This window comes from Heliangelus exortis, chromosome W (assembly GCF_036169615.1).
Source record: "Heliangelus exortis chromosome W, bHelExo1.hap1, whole genome shotgun sequence".
NCBI classification, from domain to species: Eukaryota; Metazoa; Chordata; class Aves; order Apodiformes; family Trochilidae; genus Heliangelus; species Heliangelus exortis.
The window spans coordinates 13,317,107-13,341,363 of record NC_092453.1 but is presented as its reverse complement, the minus strand read 5'-3'; the positions used below and the strand labels follow the sequence as shown (position 1 = coordinate 13,341,363).

The following is a 24,257-nucleotide window of genomic DNA, read 5'->3' as shown; positions in this document are numbered from 1 at the left end:
GGCAGCCTCGGAGACACCGACCCCGTGGCTGTACCGTTGGGTTTGAGAGCAGGCAGCGAGGTGAAGGGAACTCATAAATTAGGGAAGAAGTCAGCAAGAGGCATAAAATCCATCCTGGTTTTCTTTATGGTGTGTACAGGGAGCTGTTAGACCTTTCCAGCTCGGGCTCTGCAGGTATGGAGGTGCAAAGCCAAATTTCCGTCGGCGGGAAGGGGCCCTTTCCGGGCTGAACTTTGGTTGAGCTGGGTCTGAAAGCAGCTGGGATGGGGAGGAACAGGAAGAAAGGGAGAAAAAAGAGAAAAAAGGAGTTCAGGTTGAGCTGAATGGAAATACCTGGTCATGAGGGGCTGGGGGAAAGCCTGTCTGGGGGGAAGGAGGTGGCCAAGAGGGACCCTCCCTGTCCTGGGTGTCCTGGGGCAGGGGAGGGAGTGGGGATGCTCAGAGAGGGTTTGTCTTCATCTTTTTTCAGTCCATCTGTAATCTTTGTGTATTCCTGCCCTTCAGAGGTCTGAATTTCCCCAGGTTGATCCCTGAGAACTGCAGGGGTTGGATAAATTGTTTGTGAAGGTGGTGTGGGAGCTGCCGTGGGAGAAGGGAGGGCTGGGAAGGGGTCTTTGTGGTCCCCTTTCCCTCCCACAGACCAATGTTCCTCCTTCATCCCCTCTCCCAGGATTTTCCTGCCTGTGTCCCTGACTTCCCCTCCCTTATCTAAATCACAGCACCCATCTTTGCAAGGTTCTGACCTCAGGATGGGCTTTCCCCCTGGCTCCAGGCTGAAACCAGTGCTCCCATTCCACACCAGCTTGCTTTGTGCATCACTCAGCACCCTGAAAAAGGTGATGCTGGAGGTGCTAAAGGAACACTTTGGGTTGGCACAGCTGGTGCCTGCCCTGTTCAGGGACTGATTCTGGAGCAACAGGACCCCCAGTCCCTTGCTGGGACACCGGTGCCAGTGAAAAGCCTGGAAGAGGGAAGATTGAGATTGGGGTTGGATATTGAGAATAAATTCTTTAATTTGAGGGTGCTGAGCCCCTGTGCCAGGTTTCCCAGAGAAGCTGCAGCTGCCCCATCCCTGGCAGGGTCTCAGATCAGGTGGGATGGGGCTGCTGGGAGGTGTCCCTGCCCATGGAAAGGGGTTGGGAATGGATGAGCTTTGAGGTCCCCTTCCAACCCAAACCATTCTGGGATTTAGGGGTTCCTGAAGCTCACTCCTGGCTGGGTCTGCGCCTCCCATTGGAGCACCCCAAGCCCACCTTGGTCTCAATTGAGGCAGAAGGCACCTTATTCTTTTAAAAAAAAAAAAAAAAAAAAGGAAACCAAACAAACAAAAAACTTTTGGCTTTGATTTGTAATCCCCCTGCCCATGTGGCTCAGAAACCCCAGGGAGCTCCAACCTGCAGCCCCGCTCCTTGCTTGGGGGATTTATCCCACATCCCTCAGCATTTCTCTCCCTGATTTTGATTTTGGGTGTTGTTTTGGCTTTCCTGGGGCTTTTTTTGAAGGGGAAAAGCCCCCTTGGCTGGGGGAGAGGAGCAGAGGACAAGGAGGCTCTTCCCAGCCCCACCAGCGGCCGGGCTCGGGCGGTGGATTTCTCTTCCCTTTGGCTGTGACCTGGAAACATGGGAGAGCAGGCGTCGTGCCAATTTTGTGATCTGCTGCCTGCTTCAAAATGGAGGCAGGAAGGTATCCATTTTCATCAAGGAGATGACAGTGCTTCAGTCTTCCTGACCATCTGGAGAGAGGCACCTCCAGCGCAGAAACAAAGCGCAGAGGAGCCGAGAGCGAGCGCATGGGCAGAGGGAAGAAGCTGCACTGAAATAAGAATAATAAATTACCCTTATCAGCTGCTTGGGGGGGGGGAAATTTTTAATTTTTTCTTTTTTCCAGTTTTATTTTGGTTTTAAACGCCGGCCTGGTTGAACTAAAGGAAGATGTTTTTCCAAAAGGCTCTGGTGGATCAGCAAAGAAATAAAAGCGACCGAGGGGTTTTGGCACATGCGTCGAGTTTGTTGCACAGACAAATATAATAAAGTCCTAAGAAAGGAGGTTTTTTTTTCCCCCTGATGTGTCCACAGGCTGTGTTGGTGGTCTCGTGTAGCTCCAGGTTTTGAATCGGCCTTTCAAGCGTCTCTGGAAAGAGCTTGATCCATGGGAATTTAATATCCCAAGATATGGTTGTAATTTTCGGTCTTCTTGATAATGCTGGTTTCTCTTAATTTCTTTTAATTTTTTTGTTGTTGGTTTTGAAGTTTGGGAAATTAAGTTTTTTCGCTTCCCTGCAGTGCTTTCCTTTTTGTTCTGAAGTCTGTAGCCTTTCATAGGAGAAAATCAGCACTGGTTTGAGTTCCTGTTTATTTTAAGCTCTGCAATGCTCTAGGAAGAACACATGTACATCTGTTTGTTCATTTTATTTACAGAAATACATAGCTTGACAAATACCTTGCAAATACCCTTGTTTAAAGCTGGAACATGTCAGGCTGGAGGTTTCTTTTGAAGCTTCACATTTATTTTCCAGTCACACGTGTACTGAGGGGGTTTTTGTCTTCTCAGAGAAGAATTATGTGGTGCTGTGCCCTGATTTATACCCAGCAAGGTAAAAACTCAATATTTCTTCCCTGCTCCCTGCTAAAGGCATACTAAATGAGTCTTTTTTTTTTGATTTTCCCTTAGGTTTATGCCCCGTCAGCAAGCACTGCCGACTACAACAGGGATTCACCAGGTTATCCATCCTCAAAACCAGCAGCCAGCACTTTTCCCAGCTCCTTCTTCATGCAAGGTAAGGTGCTGCTTTCCAAAGGAAAACCTTTCCTGCATACCTTTTCCCTCTCTTTGTGTTTTGGTGGTTTATCTGGAGCCAAGACAGGCTGGAAAGATCATCTCATGGGCTGTAATATTCCCAGGAAAATGAGGAGCTGAACGTCTGCCTCTGCACATCTTGGTTTGATCCTGCAGGGAAGCAGGATAATGAAAAACTTCCCAGCTTCTTACCTTCTGAGGTTCTTGAAGCAGTTTTTTGGGGTTTTTTTTTTTATAAATCTTTTTTTTTTATAAATCTTGAAGCAGTTTTTGGGGTTTTTTTTTCCCCCAGCATATGCATGTATATAATGCATACACTAAACAAGGCTGTGCAAGGAGTTTGTGCTTTTTTTTTTTCATGTTAATGGGCAAGATGTCAAGTATCTAGTGCTGCAACTATGTCCATTTATGAGGATGTGGAATTAGAGCCACCTTCCTAAAAAGAAACCCTTTTCTCTTCCTTTGAGGATGGGTTAATCATAGTTCTCAGGCCACCAGGTTGTGTTTCTTGCAATGAGTACAAAAACATTTGGTCTAACTTAGTAAATCAGGTTCCTCCAGTTTGGAAAGCCCCCCACACAGTTAGGGTGCTCATTTTTTTTTCATATTTAGAGCAAAATAATTAGGTTTTAAGTGCTTTTACATCCACTCTGCTTAAGGCTAAGTAAAGGGTAAAGGATTCTGTTTAAGCAGCAGGACTGATAGGCTAAAATATTGCAGGGCTGGATTTTATTATAAATATATATACACATCCACTTTCCAATTCACACTCTTAGGGGGAAAAAAAAAAAAGAATTCACCCACTTTTGTGTCCCCCCCACCATGAGTACTGCTCAAGCATCCTTAGGGTCCCTGTCTCAGGGTGACCAGGCCACCTCCACCACATCTCTGGCTCTTTATCCAAGGATGCTCAGGTCTGGGTTTCCTTTAGGCACCTCCTGCAGTGGAAAATCTACTTTGGGACCATTTCCAGAGGAGTGGGGGGGGTCATACAGACAACGACTGGAGAGAAAATGATGCTTTTGGCTTAAGCCACGAATAAATAGCACCCAAAGAGCAACCTGCTCTGCAGCTCCTATGGAGTTGTAAAGCTGGGGATTAATAGGCCTCTAATGATATCAAATATTTACCCTTTGTAGTGCTCAGCCATCCTGCAGTTTGAAATGTTATCTTCTGGCAGATTCAGGTTGAAGACATAAATCTGCCTTAAGGGACTCTTCAAACAGCCCTGGGAAGGTGGTGCTGGGAGGGCTGCTGCTGCCAGGCTGTTTTAAGTTTAGAAATAAGGCAGGGGCTGTAGGTCAGAGGCAATCATTTTTTTTTTCTCAGACCAACTCCTGTAGTTTGAAAAAGCTGACAGCTTTCCCAGCCCACGTGCCCATCTTCCAGGGCTGCTGGTCGGTATGGAAAAGTTACTTTTTTTAATTATTATGATTTTTTGTGAACTCCCTGGCATTATCCCAGTAGAAAATGCTTTTCACTGCACTCTTACAATTCCATTTCAGTGTTTTTAGTTAAGTGCAGCCAACTGTTTCACTTGATAAAATCTGGGGAGGCCTTTTCCTGCTCTTGGGTGCTCTGGGCAGTGAGGTGGCCCCAGGGATGAAGCAGGAGGTGCAGAGACACAAAAGTAGGGAATCCCCAGGAGAAAACTGTGAGAGCCTTGCTAATTCCTTTTTAAACAAACAAACAAAAAAAAGGCAACGATGAAATATCTTAGAAAACTTTCTGGCTGTGGAAACATTCAACGTTGAGGAGTTATCTGATCATTTACCAAGTCAGATGAGACCACCCTTGTTCTGGAGGCTTCACTGTATTTTATTTCAGTGTCTCTGCTAAAGTTTATTAAAAGAGGAGTTTATATACTTGGGGTTTATGGTGGCAGAGCAGGAAGAAAGCAGCAAAAAACTTGGAAGCCCAAGTGATGTGACCAGGAACCCGGGTGGGGTTTGGCAGAGCACGAAGCCAGGGGGCCAGCAGGCTCTGGCAATGGTGGCCAGTGGTGTTCCCCTCCTCTCTTCCAGATGGCCACCACAGCAGTGACCCGTGGAGCTCCTCCAGTGGGATGAACCAGCCTGGCTATGGGGGAATGCTGGGCAACTCTTCCCACATCCCCCAATCCAGCAGCTACTGCAGCCTGCACCCCCACGACCGCTTGGTAAGGGAAAAGGGGGGGAGACTGGGAGGGTGCTGGGTGCTGGGTGCTGGGCATCACATCCCAGTGACACCCTGGGCATGTCTGGAGGGGTGCTGCTAAAACAGTCTCCACACAACCATCGTGTGTTCCCAGCTCTGAGCTGGGGAAATCTCAGGGAATGTGGCCTGGAAGGCTGGGAAGCCCCCAGGGCTGGACGTGGATGCTGAGGTCCTGCCCCAGCTTCACCCTCCCTGCAGTCCCACTGCAGATCCCCAACTCCCTACAGAACCTCTCCCAGTGGAACTGAGGGATGGAAAGGGGGGAAAAATGGTGCCCAGAGTCCTGTTCCTTCAGCTGATGCTGCAGGACAGGGGTTGAGCTCATGTCTGTAGCCACTGCTCATCCTGAGGATGCCAGCCTGCCCTCAGCTGGAGCTTTTTGGTCTTTCTGGTTGGTGGCAATCAGTCTCCTTTGCTGGAGATAATTATCTATCATCAATTTACTGCTTTAAAAAAAAAAAAAAAAAGGAAGTTTGCTTTATTTTCTCCAGTACATCCTGATCCCTAGCAGGGGGAAGTCACTGGGACCGAGTCCATCTATTGTATTGGAAGAGAATAAAATAGGAATTAAGCTTGATCTCAGCACAGTTTAGGGGATAATCTCCTAATATCATGGCTGGAGTGATGGAACCCAGCATTATTTCTCTATAATCATTTCAGGTTGGTTTGGTTTGGTTTTTAAGTCAGATTGAAAGGAATGAACAGGCAGCCAAAGGGAAGTCGTTTGTCTCAAAATGGGTGAAATATTCCAAGCCCTGGTTTTCTACTCTGTGCCTATACTTCCCCTTCTCAAAGACCATGAAAAAGGCAGAGGAATGAGGAGTGCTGGGTTTCAGGGAGGAAAAAACCCATTGCTGGAAAGCCTTGCAGAACCATTTTTGAGGACTGAGAAGATTTAAAGTCCCTCTTGCAAACTGGAAATTAATTTGCAAAACAAATCTCCAAAGTCTCCCACGTAACGAGGGGAGCACAGTGCTGTGTAAAATTAATAGGAAGTCCAAAGGAAAAGGAATTGCCTCCAAAACTGCTTAATCATGTCCTTATAAAAGGCATAATTAAGGCACTAAGAAAACTTAACGCTGCTCTGAAGTGACAAGCACAGAGAATAAAAATGGAGTGGAACTTTTAAAACCCAATTTAATCTAATTTGTTATCTACACTGATACTCATTTATCACTGTTAGGTGGCTTTTTTGTGGCATCAGCTCCAAGGAGAGGTAGGAGAGCCTTCCTGGGCAAGTCACTTCACCCTGATTCTGAATTTCTTGGGTTTTTCACAAGGAGAGGGGAGTTTTCTGAAGACCTAAATTATTTTTACACTGTAAAATAGGCAGGGATGATCCACCTCAATGCCACAGTGTTTTTTATCTTATTCTATTAATCCTAAATTTCAGAGAGAGTGAGAAGCAGTGCTACCAGTCCAAGTTGCAGGTGCTTGGTGCTAATGATGTTCCTAATAATAATTTTTTATGTATGTCTGGCAGAGCCTTCTGTAATTTAGGTAACAGAAGGGAGGCAGTGGTGCTTTAAATCCTTCCCCCAGAGTTTCTGCAGGAGCATCAGTGAGAGTTCAGCACGTTGTGGTCAGCTGGTTGAGGAAAATTTAAATGATTCCAGTTTGGTTCCCTGCAAATGTCCTTAACTTCTGGGTGACCTGGAGAGAAAATGCATACAGCAAAAGAAAGAGAGAGAAAAGCTGGTGTTTATTCATTTTTCTTTTTTCTCAGGCCTAACAAGGATTTCCTAATTAGATGCCTGGAATACAGGGAACAGTTCTCTCCTAACCTCTCTTCAGATCCCAGGCTTTTCCTGAAAATATTTGCCCAGAGTGCTTTGAGGGCTCCCCCTGAGAGATGAGAAAATCCCAGAGCAGCACTTTGATACGTGCCATGGAACAGCCACAGGAGATGGAGTCACTGGCCCCAGAGCTCAGTTTTTCCTTTTTTTTCCCCATTGCCTGAGAAATCCCTTTTCTCTGGGCCACTGCCCCATTGGTTTGGGACTGCAGTGGTTCAGGATGAGTCAAAGCCTGAAATTATTATTCAGACCTTAGTCAGAGTTGATGGTCGTTTTTCCAGGGATTAAAAAAAAAAAAAAGATTAGGACAATGTTGTTTACATTTTTTTGAGATAACTTTCCAGTATTCAGTTACTTTGCACATAATTACAAGAAATCCTGTGAAAGTAGGAAGGAAGGGAAGGATGTTTTCAGCCAGCATCCCCGAGCCACCCCAGGGGGCAGAGGGTGCAGAGATGGTCATGTTCTGCCCCATGTTTCACAGGAGGCTTTGTATCCCAGCCTCAAAACCCTGGAGGTCCTCTGCAGGTCCTTTTTGGTGGGGACAAGGCTGTGACAGACACATAAGGGACATGGCCTGGGGTGTGTTTGCCCAGTGGTTTGTTCTGATCAAGAAGAAATGAGTTCTGAGTGCTTGATCCATCACACTTCAGATTGTCAGGGAGGGAAAATGGATCCAGTTGCTTACCTGGGCTGCCAGTGTGTTTCCTTATGGCCCGGGCTGGGATCTCAGCTTTGCACAGATATTGGGTTTGATGTCAAAAGCAATCTGGGGTTTCTACTCCTTCCCTCAGAAGGCATCTCCAGGCAGTAGCTGTCCCTCTCAGAAAGGTTTGCTTGATATATCACCTAACTTTCCTTCCTTTATTTCTTCTTATTACACCTCTATCACCAGTTAGGGCCATCCAAGGTGGGTATTGTCCCCAGCAGACAGGTGTAAGCTGTGTCTCCTCCAGAAGTGTCATTTTAGGGCAGAAAAAGATGCCCCTGGCTTAGTCTCGGCGCTGCGTTCTCCATCGACGCAGTACGGGGGCAGCATGAGCACCCCTCTGCCTTCCGTGGTCTCACGAGTCAAAATACTTTTTAAAAAAAATTTTTTTTTTAATTTTATTTTATTTTTAATCTTTGTTTTGTGTTTTTTCCCCCCCCCCCAGAGCTACCCATCACACTCCTCAGCAGACATCAACTCCAGTCTTCCTCCGATGTCCACCTTCCACCGCAGTGGCACAAATCACTACAGCGCCTCTTCTTGCACCCCTCCTGCCAACGGGACAGACAGCATCATGGGTGAGTTGGGGGTGGGTGCTGCTCCTCCAGCCTCTCCCCTTCCCTCTCCTCTCCTCTCCCAGCAGGGCACCCTGCTGGAGCCAAAGAGCTGGGATCCAGGTGGAGGGTGATGTGGTGGTGCATCCATCCGCTTGCTGGTACATCCTTCATCCCTTCTGAGTGGTGCAGGAGGAACAGGAATTTTGTGGCATAAGGGTACTGCAGAAAGAGCAAGAATTTTGTGGCAAAAAGGGCATTATAGTGACCTTCACCTCCTTTGCTCGTGTCTTTTACCACTACTCCTTCTTTTGGTGAATTAAATATAATCAGAGCAAAGCCCTTTGCTTCGGAGTCGGGCTGGAAGGTGCTGCAGCAGCTCAGTGCCCCATCCCACTGGTACATCCTTCATCCCTTCTGAGTGGTGCAGGAGGAACAGGAATTTTGTGGCATAAGGGTACTGCAGAAAGAGCAAGAATTTTGTGGCAAAAAGGGCATTATAGTGACCTTCACCTCCTTTGCTCGTGTCTTTTACCACTACTCCTTCTTTTGGTGAATTAAATATAATCAGAGCAAAGCCCTTTGCTTCGGAGTCGGGCTGGAAGGTGCTGCAGCAGCTCAGTGCCCCATCCCACTGGTACATCCTTCATCCCTTCTGAGTGGTGCAGGAGGAACAGGAATTTTGTGGCATAAGGGTACTGCAGAAAGAGCAAGAATTTTGTGGCAAAAAGGGCATTATAGTGACCTTCACCTCCTTTGCTCGTGTCTTTTACCACTACTCCTTCTTTTGGTGAATTAAATATAATCAGAGCAAAGCCCTTTGCTTCGGAGTCGGGCTGGAAGGTGCTGCAGCAGCTCAGTGCCCCATCCCACTGGTTGGGAAGTTTGTTCTCTTTAGGGATTTAATCACCTGCAGGGCCATGAGAAGTGCTGCTTCTGTATCCCCCCCTTTTTCCCTGCAGTTCTTGCCACATGGTGTGGGGGAAGCGTGTCCCTGCAAGGGACTCTCTGATGTCACCGGGTGTAAATGAGGAGCATACCTCTCTGCCCTGAAATATTTGGCAATCCTCAGGAAATCAAAAAATAAGGCTCTGCTGGTATCTCAGAGAGCAAATGAAGCAAATGAAATAATTGGTAAATCAGGAACACATCACTGGACACATGGTTTGGATTACACACAGGATTCTGCCTCGAACGGCTGCGAGCAGGACTAATGCAGTAAGAATGGAGGGTGGGTTCAAACATTAACACATGGGCATCATCTTTTTCAAGGCCCCTGAACAAAGGAGAAACTAAATACAGTCTCTTCTTCATTTGGCACTGTCTGAGAAAAACGTATCCTGTTTCAGGAGAGCCTTTCTGTGCTCAACCTTCCCCTTCCATTGAGAGTTCTTCCCTTACACTTCCGTGGGCCACGGAGGAAAATCACTCAAAGGAGGTCTAATAGCATCCAAATTCACTCAGCCCTCTGCCCACCAGGCATGCTGAAGCCTCACAGATAACATTTTGGGATGCAAAAATCCTCACAGAGGCTGGAAGTGGGTGGGAGTGAAAATGCAGCCTCCTGCCCTTGTGCCTCCGGGAGAAAAAGCACCTAAATTCCCCATGGGAAAAAACACATCCAGGTTTTCAGCTGGATTCATCTCCTGAAAAATCCCCACGTGTGACTCAGAAGAGCAGCCGTGCAAACAGGCAGGTTTGGGGTTTTTTAGCAGCTTTTAATATTCAACAAGTTGGGCTGCAGCTGAACTGAGGGTTACCCAAGTATTTCTTGGATGCAAGTCCAGCCTGAAGTCTGGGCATTCTGATTTTCCTGAGCCAGCTGGGAGCCTCCATCCCAGTCCCTGGGAGAGGACACAACAATTTGGGATGAAGGAGACCTCTAAAAGTCCCCAACCCATTGAACAAGGAGCAAACCCTTTCAGGGAATTCCAGGAGTGCATTGGAGTGCAATTTTAAGCTGAAGGGTTGGCTTTGGATTTTCCAAGGGCCAAAGAGGTGCAATGTTTAAGGAACCTGTTGTGGGTCTGTCAGCTCCTTCTGCTCCAGGGATTAATCCCATTCCCTGCTTTCACTTCTCCTGTTGTTTGTGTGACATCAGGCACTGGGACATGCAGCTTTGCCAGGAGAAACATGATGTGCCTCTCCCCTTGAGGCACTGGTTTCACAGGCATTTTATTACCCCAGCAGCCACATAACACTGGGCTGTGTGTTTTACAAGCTTCCAGTTCCAGGAGGGTGCTGAACTGTCACACAGCAGAAGAAGAATGTGACTTTTATCCAGCTATGTCACTTCCTCATCGTTTGGGGAGAGGGGAATACTGAGATGCTGCAAGTTTTTCCACTCTTCCTACGATAGAACCACAATTTCCAGGCTGCTGTTTCACACAGCTCTCTTCCATCAGAGCAGCATGAGGTTGTAGGAGAAGTTAAACTATCAAAAGCTGGCTGGAATTCTTTACTGGAAGGCTCCTTCCTATGGGTTACAACTCAGATGCTTTGCTAGATCTATAATTATACTCAGTGAGATACAGATTCCTGGAAGTTTAGTCAATGATCTGAAGATTTACACTCAGAATCCCAGCAGAAGGATGTGAAAAGGCTGCACTTCATCATCCCCTCCCTTGGCAGAATTGTTCTGCACTGAAACATGCTGAGAAAGTTTGGGGAGATTAACAAGAACAATAAACACACCCCTCAAGCCACTTTGACTCAATCCATCAAAAGGTTGCAGTCTTTCACCAGGGCTTCAGCACATTTGTAGCCTGGGAGCAGCTCAGAAGTTGCAGTGACAGCTTCAGCAGTATCCCTGAGTTGTCTGGAATTTTCTCCATCCTGCCAAAATTTGGCAGTGGAGCCTTCTCCAGTGGGAAAGCCAAGTCCAGGCTCCTGTGTGCACAGTTGTGTTCTCAAATAATAAATATATTCAGACTTCAGGTTGAGGAAATCAAGTCATGGGCAGGGAGATAAAAAGAGGAGGGGTCCATCTCAGTAGCTGCTCTGTTGAGATGGACTTCACTGACCTCTTTCCATTTTTTTTTTTTTTTCCTGGAAGTTCCATCAGGTTCCATCCTCTTCCTCTTGTCTCAGCCATCACTTATGGAGTTAAGTGGGAAAGCCAAGTCCAGGCTCCTGTGTGCACAGTTGTGTTCTCAAATAATAAATATATTCAGACTTCAGGTTGAGGAAATCAAGACAGGTTGATAAGGAAATCAAGTCATGGGCAGGGAGATAAAAAGAGGAGGGGTCCATCTCAGTAGCTGCTCTGTTGAGATGGACTTCACCGACCTCTTTCCATTTATTTTTTTTTCCTGGAAGTTCCATCAGGTTCCATCCTCTTCCTCTTGTCTCAGCCATCACTCATGGAGTTAAGTGGGAAAGCCAAGTCCAGGCTCCTGTGTGCACAGTTGTGTTCTCAAATAATAAATATATTCAGACTTCAGGTTGAGGAAATCAAGACAGGTTGATAAGGAAATCAAGTCATGGGCAGGGAGATAAAAAGAGGAGGGGTCCATCTCAGTAGCTGCTCTGTTGAGATGGACTTCACTGACCTCTTTCCATTTATTTTTTTTTCCTGGAAGTTCCATCAGGTTCCATCCTCTTCCTCTTGCCTCAGCCATCACTTATGGAGTTAAGTGACTGAAAACTTCCCTGAAGGCTGGATTTGGGATTTGGATTTGGGAAGGCTCCTTCATTCCCTTGAAGGTCAATGCAGAGATGTTTTAGTGCCCCTCCAGATTTCCTTGTGTTTTTTTTTTTTGCAGAAAAACCTAAAAACATCTTTCCTTGGTCAGACCCAGAGCTCATCTGTGCCATGGTCCTGTCTCCAGGATTCTAGGGACTTTCTTGGGAGGAATATAAAGACAAAGCAACCACAGAGGATATTTTCCCATATCTTTGGCTCTAAGCAGCCTGTGTCATGCTCCATCACTGGTGTGGTCCCTTTTCCAAGCAGGAGAATCCACATCTTCCATCCTCTGGAGGAACCACTCTCTGCTCTTCCTGACTTCTTTTCCAGAGGCATTGCTGCTCTTTTTTGATGGACTTCCAGATCTTTGCTCCATACTCAAAATACAGTTGTGCCATGGATCCCTGGAGGGACATAAGGGTTGTCTTCCCTTTTTTCCCAGTCTTTGCTCATTGCTGGGGTTTCTTTGGGGGGCAGTGAGGAGCTGGTTTTGCTGCTTAACCATCAGCTCAGGTTCTCTCTCTTGCTGTAGGGTTTGTCCTCTGTCTGGACAGATGTTAGGTAATGGAGATTTTGTGTATTTATGGCACGAGGCTCTTTTTTTTTTCCCCTCATTATTTGCTGCCTGCTGGGTTTTATATACATATGGCATTTATTGCTCTGTACATTCATGTTCTGGGAGCTGCTCTTTACACAGAACTTTATATTTTATTTTCCTGACCCAGGATCTTGCCAAACATCCCAACCTCAGTGTGTAGCACATCTTTTCCTAGGCCAGGGCTGAGTATGTTGAGCAGTACAGATCTGCACAACTGGGAATTTGCTGTAATTCTCCTCCTGTGTAAAGCTAATTATTAATTCCTGCTGTAGTAGTTTTGCTCTTAATCACTTCTTCATCTGCAAAAATATCCTCCTGTCACCTTAACCCACTTTATAGAAACTCAGCATCATTTTGGGTGGAAAACACCTTTAAAATTATCAAGTCCAACCATGAACCCAGCACTGCCAGGGCCACCAAGTTTAGGGTCTGTAGGAGCCTTCAGGAGGTGGCTTTTGGAGAACAAATCTGTTCTGTTTCCTGCCCCTTCTGCACTGATGAGCTCAGCATGGTTTTGAAGGCATTTAGGTTTGCATGACATGCTTTCCCCCACAAAAAGTGGTGTTGCTTGTGTGATGTGGCATTATTTATCACAGCTGCTTTGTTACCTTTCCTAGGAGACAAGATTTAAAATCTGGTGGCTCTTAAATTCACAGAATTTGTTTTCAGTATTGATTTTTTAAGTACTTTTTTTACCTTCTAGGTTGGTCCAGGCAGTCAGTTTCACACTTTGACAAACTTTGTGTTTCTTGGGAGCTCTTAAAAACATCATTTGGCTCTTTATTTCTCTTTTAATTGATTTATTTTAAAGCCTTTACACTGACACTGCTCTCAGAGCCAATTTTTTCTGACTAATCCCTTGTAAAACATCATCTGTCCCATGGCAAGGCAGATGAAAATAATCTGTATAGCATTTCTTATGTTTCCCTTTTTTTTTTTTCCTTGAATTCTCCAGTTACTACCAGCTACTTATTGTGCCTATTTCTGATGAAAAAGCTTTCAATAATGGCTTTTTAAGTTGTTGAAATTGCTCTTTTACAAGGTTTTTATATAACTTGGATTAAAGACTTGCCTGAGATCCCCCATCTTGCTCAAGCTGTACAATCCATGGTTGTCTTCCAAATAGTGAAGGGAAGTGGAAAAACATTTCTTGGATGTGATGGAAGCCTTTTATTTAAGTAGAATCCATATCTGTTCTGCTTTCTACTTTTTAATACTTATTTCTTTTTAGAAAACCATTGAGGATTGGTTGTACCAGGATGATGCTTTAGGCAGCCTGAGCCCCTTCCCTGGTGATCCTGAAGCAGATCCATGGCCCCCTTGGCAGTGCTGGGTTACCAGTTGGATTTGATGATCCTCAAGGGCTTTTCCCAAACCAATTCCATGATTCTCAGGTCCTCCTGAGTTCCTTCAGCCAGGTTTTGGCACTGGCCCCACAGGTTACCTTGCAAATTCCCCTGCCAGGAAGATTTATGGGGCTGCTGGAGGAACACTGGCTGTGGATTTCATCAGATTACTCCTGGTGCAGGGTGACAAATGGGATGCCAGCTGGGCTGGGCTGCAATCCTTCTTCCCTGCTTCTTCTTCCTTAATCCATGGCCCAACCCAGTCTGAACAATTCTTGCTTTTCACATACATTTTATTCCATCCTGGGAGCTGTTCTGGACACCCAAACTTTTTCAGAGCTCATCCTGTCCTTGTTCAGCCTTTGAAAACATTTCCAGAAGGTGTCTACCTATGTTTAGCCTGGTCTTCCATGCAGATGGTGCTCCAGTTCCCTCCCTTTGCTCATTTTGTCCTGGAAAACCCAAACCCAGCATCTTGGAAGTGCCCACGTGTCCTCTCCTTCCACCCCAGGGTTTTGCAGCCTGCAGCTCAGAGCCAGCCCCAGCTGGGCCTGGTGCTCAGTAGCCACCAACAGGTGATGTTCAATGCATTTTAAACCTGTTTGTATGGTTGGTCTTAAAGCAACAAGTTGCCTCAGCTGACTGGACACCCCTGAGGAAAAAAAAAAACCCAAACCCAACCCTTTTTTAATGGGTGGCTTTCAGTTTTGGTGTGAGGAGATCAGCAAATAACGATGGGAATTTGCTCTTCAGGCATCCCTGTCCCAGAGAAGTTGCCTCTTCCCTTCCAAAGGTCACTTTGCACACTGCTGAGCCTCTCCTGGTATGTTTTCCAGGCCTAGCAGAGTAATTTGTCCTCAAAGTCTTGCAGGAAAAAATGTGATATTCAGTGGATCTGAAGAATTCCTTTGTTCTTGAGCAGTAACTGATGTAAGACGTGGTCAGGTTTCTGAGAGCACGTGGAGCAAGTCTGGGGTCCCTGCCTTTGCTTCTCCCCCAGGACCAGCACAGCTCATCTCATTAGGAGTAAGCAGCCCTCAGACAGACAAATGGAGGACTTAATTTTACCATAATGCAGTTAGAGCCACTTAGAAAAAGGAAAAAAACACTGCATGATCTCCAGTTGGATTCACCCTTCACTTGAGAGCGAAGGAAACTGGATTTCTGGACATCTGCCTGGTGTTATTCAAGTTGCAACCCTTTAGGAGGTGATTTACAACATGAAATGACTCTGATGAGTTGGAGCTCTAGCTGACACTGCCTGCTCCAGCTGTCTTCACGTTTCTTGCTGTATTTTTCTTTCTACATCTTGAGGCTGGATAGCAAAGGGAGCCGAGATCACCAATAAGCTGCCCCTGGCTCTTCAGATCTGCAATAAGAAAAGTTGACCCAAGCAAAAGGAGGGGAAAAGGAGCTGGCAAAGATGTGCTGCCAGCCCACCCTGCCTGAGGTTGTACAGAAATGGAGAAAGGAGGAAGAGAAATGTTTCCAGGGGAAGGTAGGAGCTGGGTGGCAGGAAATCCCTTGGAGCAGGGAAATGTTTCCAGGGGAAGGTAGGAGCTGGGTGGCAGGAAATCCCTTGGAGCAGGGAATTCCCAGAGTTTGGATGTCCTGGCTGCTGCCAGGGAGCTGCAGCACTCCCAGGCAGCTCAGCTCAGCTGCTTGGAGTGCTGGGCTGTGTAAAATGAGTTATTAATTGACTTTAGGGACACCAAGAGCCTCAATGAAAGAGCTGTAGAATGGCTCTGCCCTTCTCCTGGCCGTGTCCTGAGTGTTTAACTGAATCATACCAGGGTGCAACTCAAAGGAGGCTTTTTAGTGTTACTTTTGAAGGACCAAAAAAGTGCCTCTGCTTGCACTTTGTGTGAGCAATTTGGTCCCTGATTCCCTTTTCCACAGGATGGTCCTAGTTCTGGATCCCATGGCCTTGTGGGGCAGAGCCTGCAAGGAGCTCAGGAGGGGCTGGAGGCATTCAAACCCCTTTACATATGGGATCCTTATATCCCAAACATTAATCTGGGGGTTTTTTTGGGGGTTGTTGTTTCATATTTTCATATTTTCTGACTATAGGGTCCTTGGAGGTGACAGTAGTTGCTAAATGGACATAGAGATGCTGAAACCAGTGGGGTGTTTCCTCCTGATTTTTATTTCCTGCAGTTTCTCCTGTAAGGGAGAAGTTTTTAATCCTCTCACCTGAGCATTAGGAACCAGTAACCTGCTGCACCAGAGTTCTTCTTGCCCTAAATTTCTTCTACAAAAGCTGCAAATCCATCCTCATCTGAGAGATGGGGAAAAAAATCGTGTCAGGGAGTGCTCGTGAAATGTCCACGTGAAGCCAAAAGGGACATTTGGGAAAACCCATGTGGAATTTAATCACATCTTTAAAGCATGCATTGAGAAGCCTACAAAGGACCAGGGGTGGAGAGTGAATGAGGAGCAAATGAAATAGTGGGTAGCTGCTTGTTAACAGCACTTTGTCCTTCCCTGGCAGGGAGGGAGGCTGGAGCCTGGAATTAGGGACCATTCCCAGGGATGGGGCTGCTCGGGCTGAGCAGGCTGAGCCCTGGCATTCCCAGTGTTCCTTGGTGGTAATTTTTGACAGTTTCTGTGTCAGATTGCCCTCATCTCTGGAGGTTTTGAAGAAGAAAAACCTTGTTAGAGTGGGTTTGCCTTTGGGTGGGCTGTGGCTCTGGGTGCCGGGGGGGTGGCAGCAGCCCGTCCCCACCCCAAGCTCTGCACTTGCATCTTTTTCATACTTTTCAGCACCTTCTGCAATCAGAAGCCTTTTGTTCAGAAAAAAATAAACCACTCTGGCCGAGTCCTGTCAAAATGCCATCTATTTTTTTATAAAAAACCCCAGCATGTCAAGTTTGTATTTTCCCTGCAAAACCCGAGCGCGAGCGTGTTTGAGAGCTACCTTAGCAAACAGCTTAATGGTAATTAAAGATTAATTTTGCAGCATTAGCATCCAAAGGCAATTAAATGAGGAGTAGGTGGACCAGGAATAGAAGTCTGTGACGTCTCCCTGTGTGGTTTTTTTACACGGAATCTTTTGTTTTGCAGCAAACAGAGGAAGCGGGGCAGCGGGCAGCTCGCAGACTGGTGATGCGCTGGGGAAAGCACTCGCCTCTGTAAGGAAATAATTTACTTTGGAATAAACATTGACCATTTGCCAAGGGTGAACTTGAATCAGAATTGGAGGACCTGGAGTTTGAGAAGATGAGCAGCAAAGAGGAGAGCTGGTGGTCTTCCGAGGGCACCCCCCGTGGAGACACTGCCAAGCAGATTGAGCAAGCGGTGCCCAAATGGTGTTTCCAAAGTTTTAGACCTCATTTTATGGTAGAAGAGAGAGGGAAAGAGGGGGAGCCTTGGTCTCAGTGACTTTGTCACACACTGCCTGTCCTAGGCTGAGGGAGGGCTGAGCAGAACCCAGGGCTGGATGACTTCTACACTCCCGAGCCATCCACAACCTGGATTCCTTTTGAATTTCCCTTTAGCTTTTCTGTTTTTCATGGCAGTTTCCACCTATTCAGTTGCTGTGGTTGCTGTTTCAAGTCAGCAGTTCCCACCTCCTGCCCAGCTCGCTGGGGCACAGCACTTTCCCAGCTCCAAGCACTTTTCCAGCCCCAGCTCTGGCTGCAGGAGGGGTTGGCACGGGCTGACTTTTAACAAGGACCACAATCATTATTTTCTGGGCAGAGTGGGTTCCATTGAGTTCTCATGAGAGTTAATTTTTTTATTATTTTATATATATATTAATTTTTTTTTTTTGCCTATTCCTCGATGCTTCATTGAAAAAAAAAAAAAACCAAAAAAAAAAAAAGTCCAACTCCAGTTTGCCTGAAATAATTAACTGATACAGTACAGAATCCACTTTGAAGTGGGGCCCTGACAAATGGCACGAGTGGGGAGCAGGGTGCCCAAGGGTGCTGGCACCCAGGCACACAGGGGCTTTCTCCCTGGAGCAGTGGATGAGGAGTTGGAGTTTGCTGCTGCAGCTTCCCTGCTGTGCCAGGGTTTACTGTGCTCTGCTCCCTTTGCTTTATTTTGGCTGTTAAGGGATTTCAGCCTAACAAACCCACCAAAAAAAAGCCATTTTCAGGCGTGCTTTAAGCCCTTGTTCATTGAGACTGATTTGTAAAGTAGGTGATGCAATGCAAATGTGTAAATTGACTGTAGCAGGGCTGTGGGGCAATCAGAAACCATAGGTTAATGGGTTAGTGTCTGCTCCCATCCAGGGGGGGGGCTGTTGTCTAGCTTCCTGCATCTAATTGTCTTGATAAAAATATTAATATTTGAATAAGAGGCTTTTTTAACCTGTCCTGCTTTCATTGAAATGAACTGAATGCATAAGAATTCCAGATTTCTTGCTGCATCAGTTTGTGATGGCTTTAGATTAATTCTGTATCATCTTTTAAAGATCTATTCTCCAGATCACACCAACAACAGCTTTTCATCAAATCCTTCAACTCCTGTTGGTTCTCCCCCTTCTCTCTCAGGTATTGTTGTTACAATTCTATTTTACTGAACGTTTCAACCTCATTTTTTTGGTAGGAGATGCCAAGCTGAGCTCCTCCTGTCCCAGGGGTGAGCTGGGCACCCCGGCTGGTCCCGTGGTGGGATGAGCAGGGAAGTCTCCTACACACTGGATTTCCAGGGTGGAGAGAAGGTGTTTGCAGCTCTCAGGGAGATGCTGGGGGTTTGCACATCCTTAGGGTGGCTTCTCCCCCCTTGTGACCTCAGGCAGAGCTTGTCCCTGGGATGTGGACACCATGCAGGGACACCCAAGCCTCTTGGGAGAAACTGAGCCCCTGGGAATCCCCCTGATTCGTTTTATACTTTGGAATAACTTCACCCAGAGCCACTTTGCTAATAAAAGCAAAAAGATCCAGAGGCCCAGGGTGGTTCTCATGAGCATCAGGTGCTTTCAGTGGTTACCTGAATGTAACCTTAGGGTGGCTTCTCCCCCCTTGTGCCCTCAGGCAGAGTTTGTCCCTGGGATGTGGACACCATGCAGGGACACCCAAGCCTCTTGGGAGAAACTGAGCCCCTGGGAATCCCCCTGATTCGTTTTATACTTTGGAATAACTTCACCCAGAGCCACTTTGCTAATAAAAGCAAAAAGATCCAGAGGCCCAGGGTGGTTCTCATGAGCATCAGGTGCTTTCAGTGGTTACCTGAATGTAACTTTAGGGTGGCTTCTCCCCCCTCGTGACCTCAGGCAGAGCTTGTCCCTGGGATGTGGACACCATGCAGGGACACCCAAGCCTCTTGGGAGAAACTGAGCCCCTGGGAATCCCCCTTATTTATTTTTTACTTTGGAATAACTTCACCCAGAGCCACTTTGCTAATAAAAGCAAAAAGATCCAGAGGCCCAGGGTAGTTCTCATGAGCATCAGGTGCTTTAAGTGATTACATGAATGTAATTCCAGTTTCCCAAACCTTCAGGGTTTTTGGCTAAGAGGGTGTCAGGCTTCATCTCCCACACTAACACTTTGGAGAAGGCCTCTCAGATTCCCATCTCCTCTTTGAGACCAGGTCTTTATCCCACCTAACCAAAGACCTTGGTCTCCTCCTCTTTGTGCATGAGTCCTGGATCCTGTTGGCCTCTCTGGGAATCCTAAATCCCAACGTGTTTCCATAGGGCAGGTGTGATCCAGACCTTGTTTGCCATGGGGTGTGGGGAGCAGGGCAGAGCTGGAGGGAGCTCCTGAGCCTTTAAAAGGGAGAGACATGGAGCTAAGAGTGGTGACAAGAGCTTTTTGGGAAGAGGGATGGAGGGAAGCTTGTTCCAGCTGGCAGGTTCTGCAGGTCCAGGTCCAGGAGGAGGGTTGGGAGGACACCACATCCACCTAAAGGAGCACCAAATGTCCCCACAAAGCCACCCCTAGCAGGGGACAGGGCACCTCCTGGCTTGTTGTAGCATGGGGGAGTCCCACAGCTCCAAAAATGCCTTTCTGCTCTTATTTTCCTGGAATCCCCCCCAGGGACATCACCCCCAGCACTGGGGCTGCCATTTTCCTAGTGAGGTCCTGCCCTGCCCTCATTCCCTGCCCTCCTTCCCTATGGAAGGGGCTGAGCCAAAGAGCAAATCCCTCCCTGATAGGAGCTGTGTTGCTTTTTGCAGGCTCTTGGGTAAACAGGGAGAGCTGAGGCTCCAAATAAATAAAAATAAGGAGTATAAGTGCATCCAAATAAGAGATGAAAGTGCAAAACACTTTCCCTCAAAGTCCAGTTAAAATCCTTTGCAAAGTAGCAGTTGCTGTTCAGTGCTCCATTTTGTAGAAAAACCTCAGCTAAAAAGCTCTGTGGGGCCCAGAAAAGGCAAGATTTAAGTTTTAATTAGAGCCAACATCATTTTCACTTTTATGAGAAAAAAAAAAAATTAACTGTGAGAGCCTGAAAAAAATTGCCATGAGTTCACCCTGGGCTGTCTCAGTCCAAGCAAATGCCCTTGACAGGGAGATGAAGATTAAAGTCCTGATATTTCCATCTCCAATTCTTAACCCTGTTTTATGAGATCATTCAGGAGCTCACTCCTAGAAAAGAACATTCTGAATGGTCTAAGCATTGTGCTTTATATATAAAAATAAAAGCTCTTGGGGAAAAAGACTTGGGATTAAAAAAAATACTTCTTCCACCATGTTTGCCTCTTTCAGAAGGGAAATTTTTTTCCTTAGAAAGTGCTGCCCTTTTCTTCCTGCAGCAGGAGGCAGAGATTTTGAGCAGTGGATAGAAAGCAGAAGGTTTTTGCTCAGCCCTTGGAGGGTCAAACCAAATAATCTGCCCGCAGAGAGCACCAACCTTATCAAGCCTCTCCCTGAATGTGGTGTGCAGTGCTTTTCCTGACTTTTTTTTTTTTTTTTTTGCTCGGATTTTGCAACCTGGATGGTGGGGTGATGTCATGGGTGGCCCTGAGCATGTCTGGAAGCAAGGCCAGGAGAATGGGCTGGGCTGTGCTGGGCTCACACAGGGTTCTGTTTCTCCTTCCACCACGGAGACCTTGCCTTTTCCCAGAGCTCTGGCAGCTCCAGCTGCTGGATGGATGAATAAATGAATGAATGCAGCCCTCTATGCAGAGGAGCAGCCCTGGGGAACTCTGTGGCCTGCATCTACGTGCTTTGCTACAAAAAAAAAACCTTTTTTTTTTTTTTTTTTAATTATTTTTTCATCGGTGTGTACTTTGGAAGTTCTCCATATGTCTGCTCTATAGTCTATCTGGAATAGGGCATTTACATGTCTGCAAAACTGTCCAAAAAAAAAAAAAAAAAAAAAAAAAAGTTTGAAAGCCATTTTTGTTTGCATAGTTCTAATGGTAATTCCAATTTTACTATTAGCAGGCACAGCTGTTTGGTCTAGAAATGGAGGTCAAGCGTCATCATCTCCCAATTATGAAGGTCCCTTACACTCTTTGGTATGTTTTGATTAGTGACCTCCTCTGCCTCAGTATTTTACTTGCTGTTCTTTCCATTTCTCATCCATTCTCCTCACACAGGTTTTCATTTCCTTAGTGACCGCTCGGCCTCGAGTTTCCCCCCTCTAAATCCGTCCCATGGGGGCCCCGTGCTCTGGCTTTGTGATGTGCTTGGGGATGGTGCTGCTGGACTGGAGTTGAAATCTTTGGAAAAGGGGAGCAAGGAGCATAGAAAGATGGGAGGATGAGTAGGCAGACGGAATGGATTGAGGAGAAAATGGGATAGAAAGCCACGGTGGCCACCACGCAGGGTGGAGCGGCCACCACGCAGGGTGGAGCGGCCACCAGTCAGGCCAGGAGTCCTCTCCTTGGGGAAAACTGGTGGCAGAGCTTGCTGGGCTGAGCTGGTCCCAAAAACTTGGGTGGCAGAAGGGGTTAAAGGGAGTAGGAGTTGGAGCTGGACCTTAGGACAGAGAAAAAATGTGGAGAGTTTGATGTCTTGCTCTTCTCTGTTGGTTGTTGGTCTCGGCTGGAAGTCCAGGAGGGGTTCAGGATCAGTGGGAAACACCCGAGTTACTTTTGGGTGGAAAATAAACACTGCTAGGACTTAAAAGCTGCCTTTAAAAAAAAAGGCAACCAGAGAATTCCCAAGTTGAACCCTCCAGTGCAGGGTGATGCTGTGGTCCCCTTGGTTAGAGAGTTGCTGGAGTCAGGGGCCAGCATGGAGTGGGTTTTCCACCCTGAGACAGAAATCCTTCTTAGGACTGACTGTGACATTTCTAGGCTGTCTTCTGGAGGCTTTTTAATAACTTTGGTTTGTGGAGAGGGATGGGTTGGTTAAGAGCTTTGCTGCAGAGCTCTGTAAGCGATGCTGAATTATTTTTGGCTTCCCCCTCCTGTGTTTTTATCAAAGAGCAAAGGCTGGAGGTGGCCAGGGCTGCAGGTGCCTTCTGTGGGGACAGCTGGGGACAGCAGTGGGGCTGGGGGAGCAGAGCAGGGGGGTTTCTGCAGGCAGTGGGTTGTTCCAGGCCATGGCACCGGGGATGGGTCCCTCTCAAGGAGCAGGCTGCAGATTTAAGGTTGTTGAAGCCCCTGGCATCTCCTCGGGGCTGGATGCCTCAGAGGCTGCTTTTTGGCTAAGCAGGAGAGCAGGGTTGGGACTCAGTAACTGGTTGGGGCCTTGAAGACCCTTCCAGGGGCTGGGATGAATTTTAGGATGGTTGGAAGGAGTGGGAGGCAGGGACCCATCCTTTGGGTCCAGCTGTTTGGTTGGAGGGACCCCAAGGGCATTGCAGCAGCCCTGCACCCCTTGTCCCCTGGTGCCACAGTGCTCACCAGCAAGAAGCTGCTCACTTAGAGGAGAGAACTTATTGCTGCTTTACCCGTGATAAAAAGTGGTTTCAGGATGCATATCCATAGGGAAAAATCCATCTGGCTGTAAGGGACTGTAGGACATGGTAGTTTCTCTTTCTTCCTTTGTGTGTGGAATCAGATGGGGGGAGGAAAATCCCAGTCAGAGTTTGATGACAAGATTTATTTCTTTACTTCTACTTCTTTTTATTTTTATTATTTTTTTTATTATTGTTATTATTTTTTTTTAAGTATCACTAAAACTTTTCAAAGACATAAGAGGGCAACATATGTACTGTAATGATTATGTTCATGAGGAATCATTGAACCTGTTTTGCCCATGAAAATCAAAGCTGTACTCGTGTTAACCATGCTCTCTCCTTCCCCGCAACACTACTCCAAACATTGCCCTAGGGAAACAAAACCATTCTTTTCACCAGAAAAAAAAATATATATATATATATTTTTAAAAAAATAGTAAGAACTTTTAAAAAAGCCAAACCCAACGAGTAAATAATAAAAAAAAAAAAGCACCAAGGGGTGTAGAAGGAAGGAGCGGCCGCCAGTGCCCCCGGTGCCGGGCAGCCCTTCCCTCCTGCTGATGCTCTTCCCGTTTTTTCCCTCTCCCACCCGCAGCAGAGCCGGATCGAGGATCGCCTGGAGAGGTTGGACGACGCCATCCACGTCCTCCGCAACCACGCGGTGGGCCCGGCCACCGCCATGCCCGGGGGCCACGCCGACATGCACGGCTTGATAGGCCCTTCCCACAACGGGGCCATGGCCGGCCTGGGCTCCGGATACGGCACCGGCCTGCTCTCCGCCAACAGGCACTCGCTGATGGTAAGCTGGGGACACCACGGGTGACAGCTTCGGGTGACAGGTTTGGGTGACAACCTCTCGGGGGGGGGGGTGGCACCTCAGGGGACCTGCCGGGAGGGTTTGACGGCACCGGGTGTCGTCCGGCGCGGCCGTGGGTGCTGTTTGCTCTGGCCCGGCTCCTCGGCGCTGCTTGTGTCGTCTTTGTCACCTGGTGTGGCCTTTGTCACCTGGCGTGTGGCCTTTGTCACCTGGCGCTGCCTTTGTCACCTGGCAGCAGAAGAAGGGGGCATTTGGGCTCTGCCTTTCTGTCACCGTGTTGGTGGCACCGCTTTACCCTTCCGCGCACACACAGGTGCGGGGGACGCGCGCCGGCCTGTGGATAATTTATCGATTTATTAGATAATTCTTTGATTTTGGAGTTCTGGGTGAACATAAAGTCCCAGCCTCTCCCTCCCCAGGTCCTGAAATGCTGCATTTTTGTTTTTATTTTTCCTTTTTTTTTGCACTGGGGTCGGGGGAACGTTGTGTTTCACTGCGTGCTGGGGAAGCTGCGTGCAGGGCTTCGCGTCAGGTCTGGCTCCGGTTGTAAGGAGTGGGCGGTAAATCCTGTCCTGGTTTCAAACACATGGGGAGGTTTGGGGGAAGAAAGTAGCTCCAAGTTGGAGCTGCCTCTGCTCACCCTGGCCTGTGTTTCACTCCGGGTTCCGTGACCCTTCTCTAATGTGAAATAACTCGGAAGCCTGGCTCTGACAAACCCTCCTCAGGTTTGCTCGCGTTTTGGCTGCCCCCCGTCTGGCTCTGCTGCCTGGGAAAGGGCCGTGGCACAAAAAACTTTGGGATGGGGGCTGGGGTTGCCTGAGATGCGCTGCCCAGGTCTCCAGGACTCTGCAGAGCTGATGTTTTGCAGTTGCTTTCTCTCCTGCAAAGGAGAAGCGTGGCTCTGCGAAAAATAAACCCCTCAAACACGACGCCTCTGGGGCTGCAGAAATCC

The 24,257-nt window shown here is 47.3% G+C and overlaps 1 protein-coding gene across 3 annotated transcripts in view; it reads left to right on the top strand.

Moving 5' to 3' along the window:
- Window positions 1–24,257, top strand: part of TCF4 (transcription factor 4) — a 218,582-nt gene that overhangs the window by 170,312 nt on the left and 24,013 nt on the right. For all 3 annotated transcript variants that reach the window (XM_071729830.1, XM_071729832.1, XM_071729831.1), the window contains 7 exons: window positions 2,671–2,776; window positions 4,821–4,954; window positions 7,943–8,075; window positions 16,747–16,814; window positions 18,104–18,182; window positions 21,021–21,097; window positions 23,084–23,287. In XM_071729830.1, coding sequence (XP_071585931.1) covers window positions 2,671–2,776; window positions 4,821–4,954; window positions 7,943–8,075; window positions 16,747–16,814; window positions 18,104–18,182; window positions 21,021–21,097; window positions 23,084–23,287 — 801 coding nt within the window. The remainder of the gene's footprint in view (window positions 1–2,670; window positions 2,777–4,820; window positions 4,955–7,942; window positions 8,076–16,746; window positions 16,815–18,103; window positions 18,183–21,020; window positions 21,098–23,083; window positions 23,288–24,257) is intronic.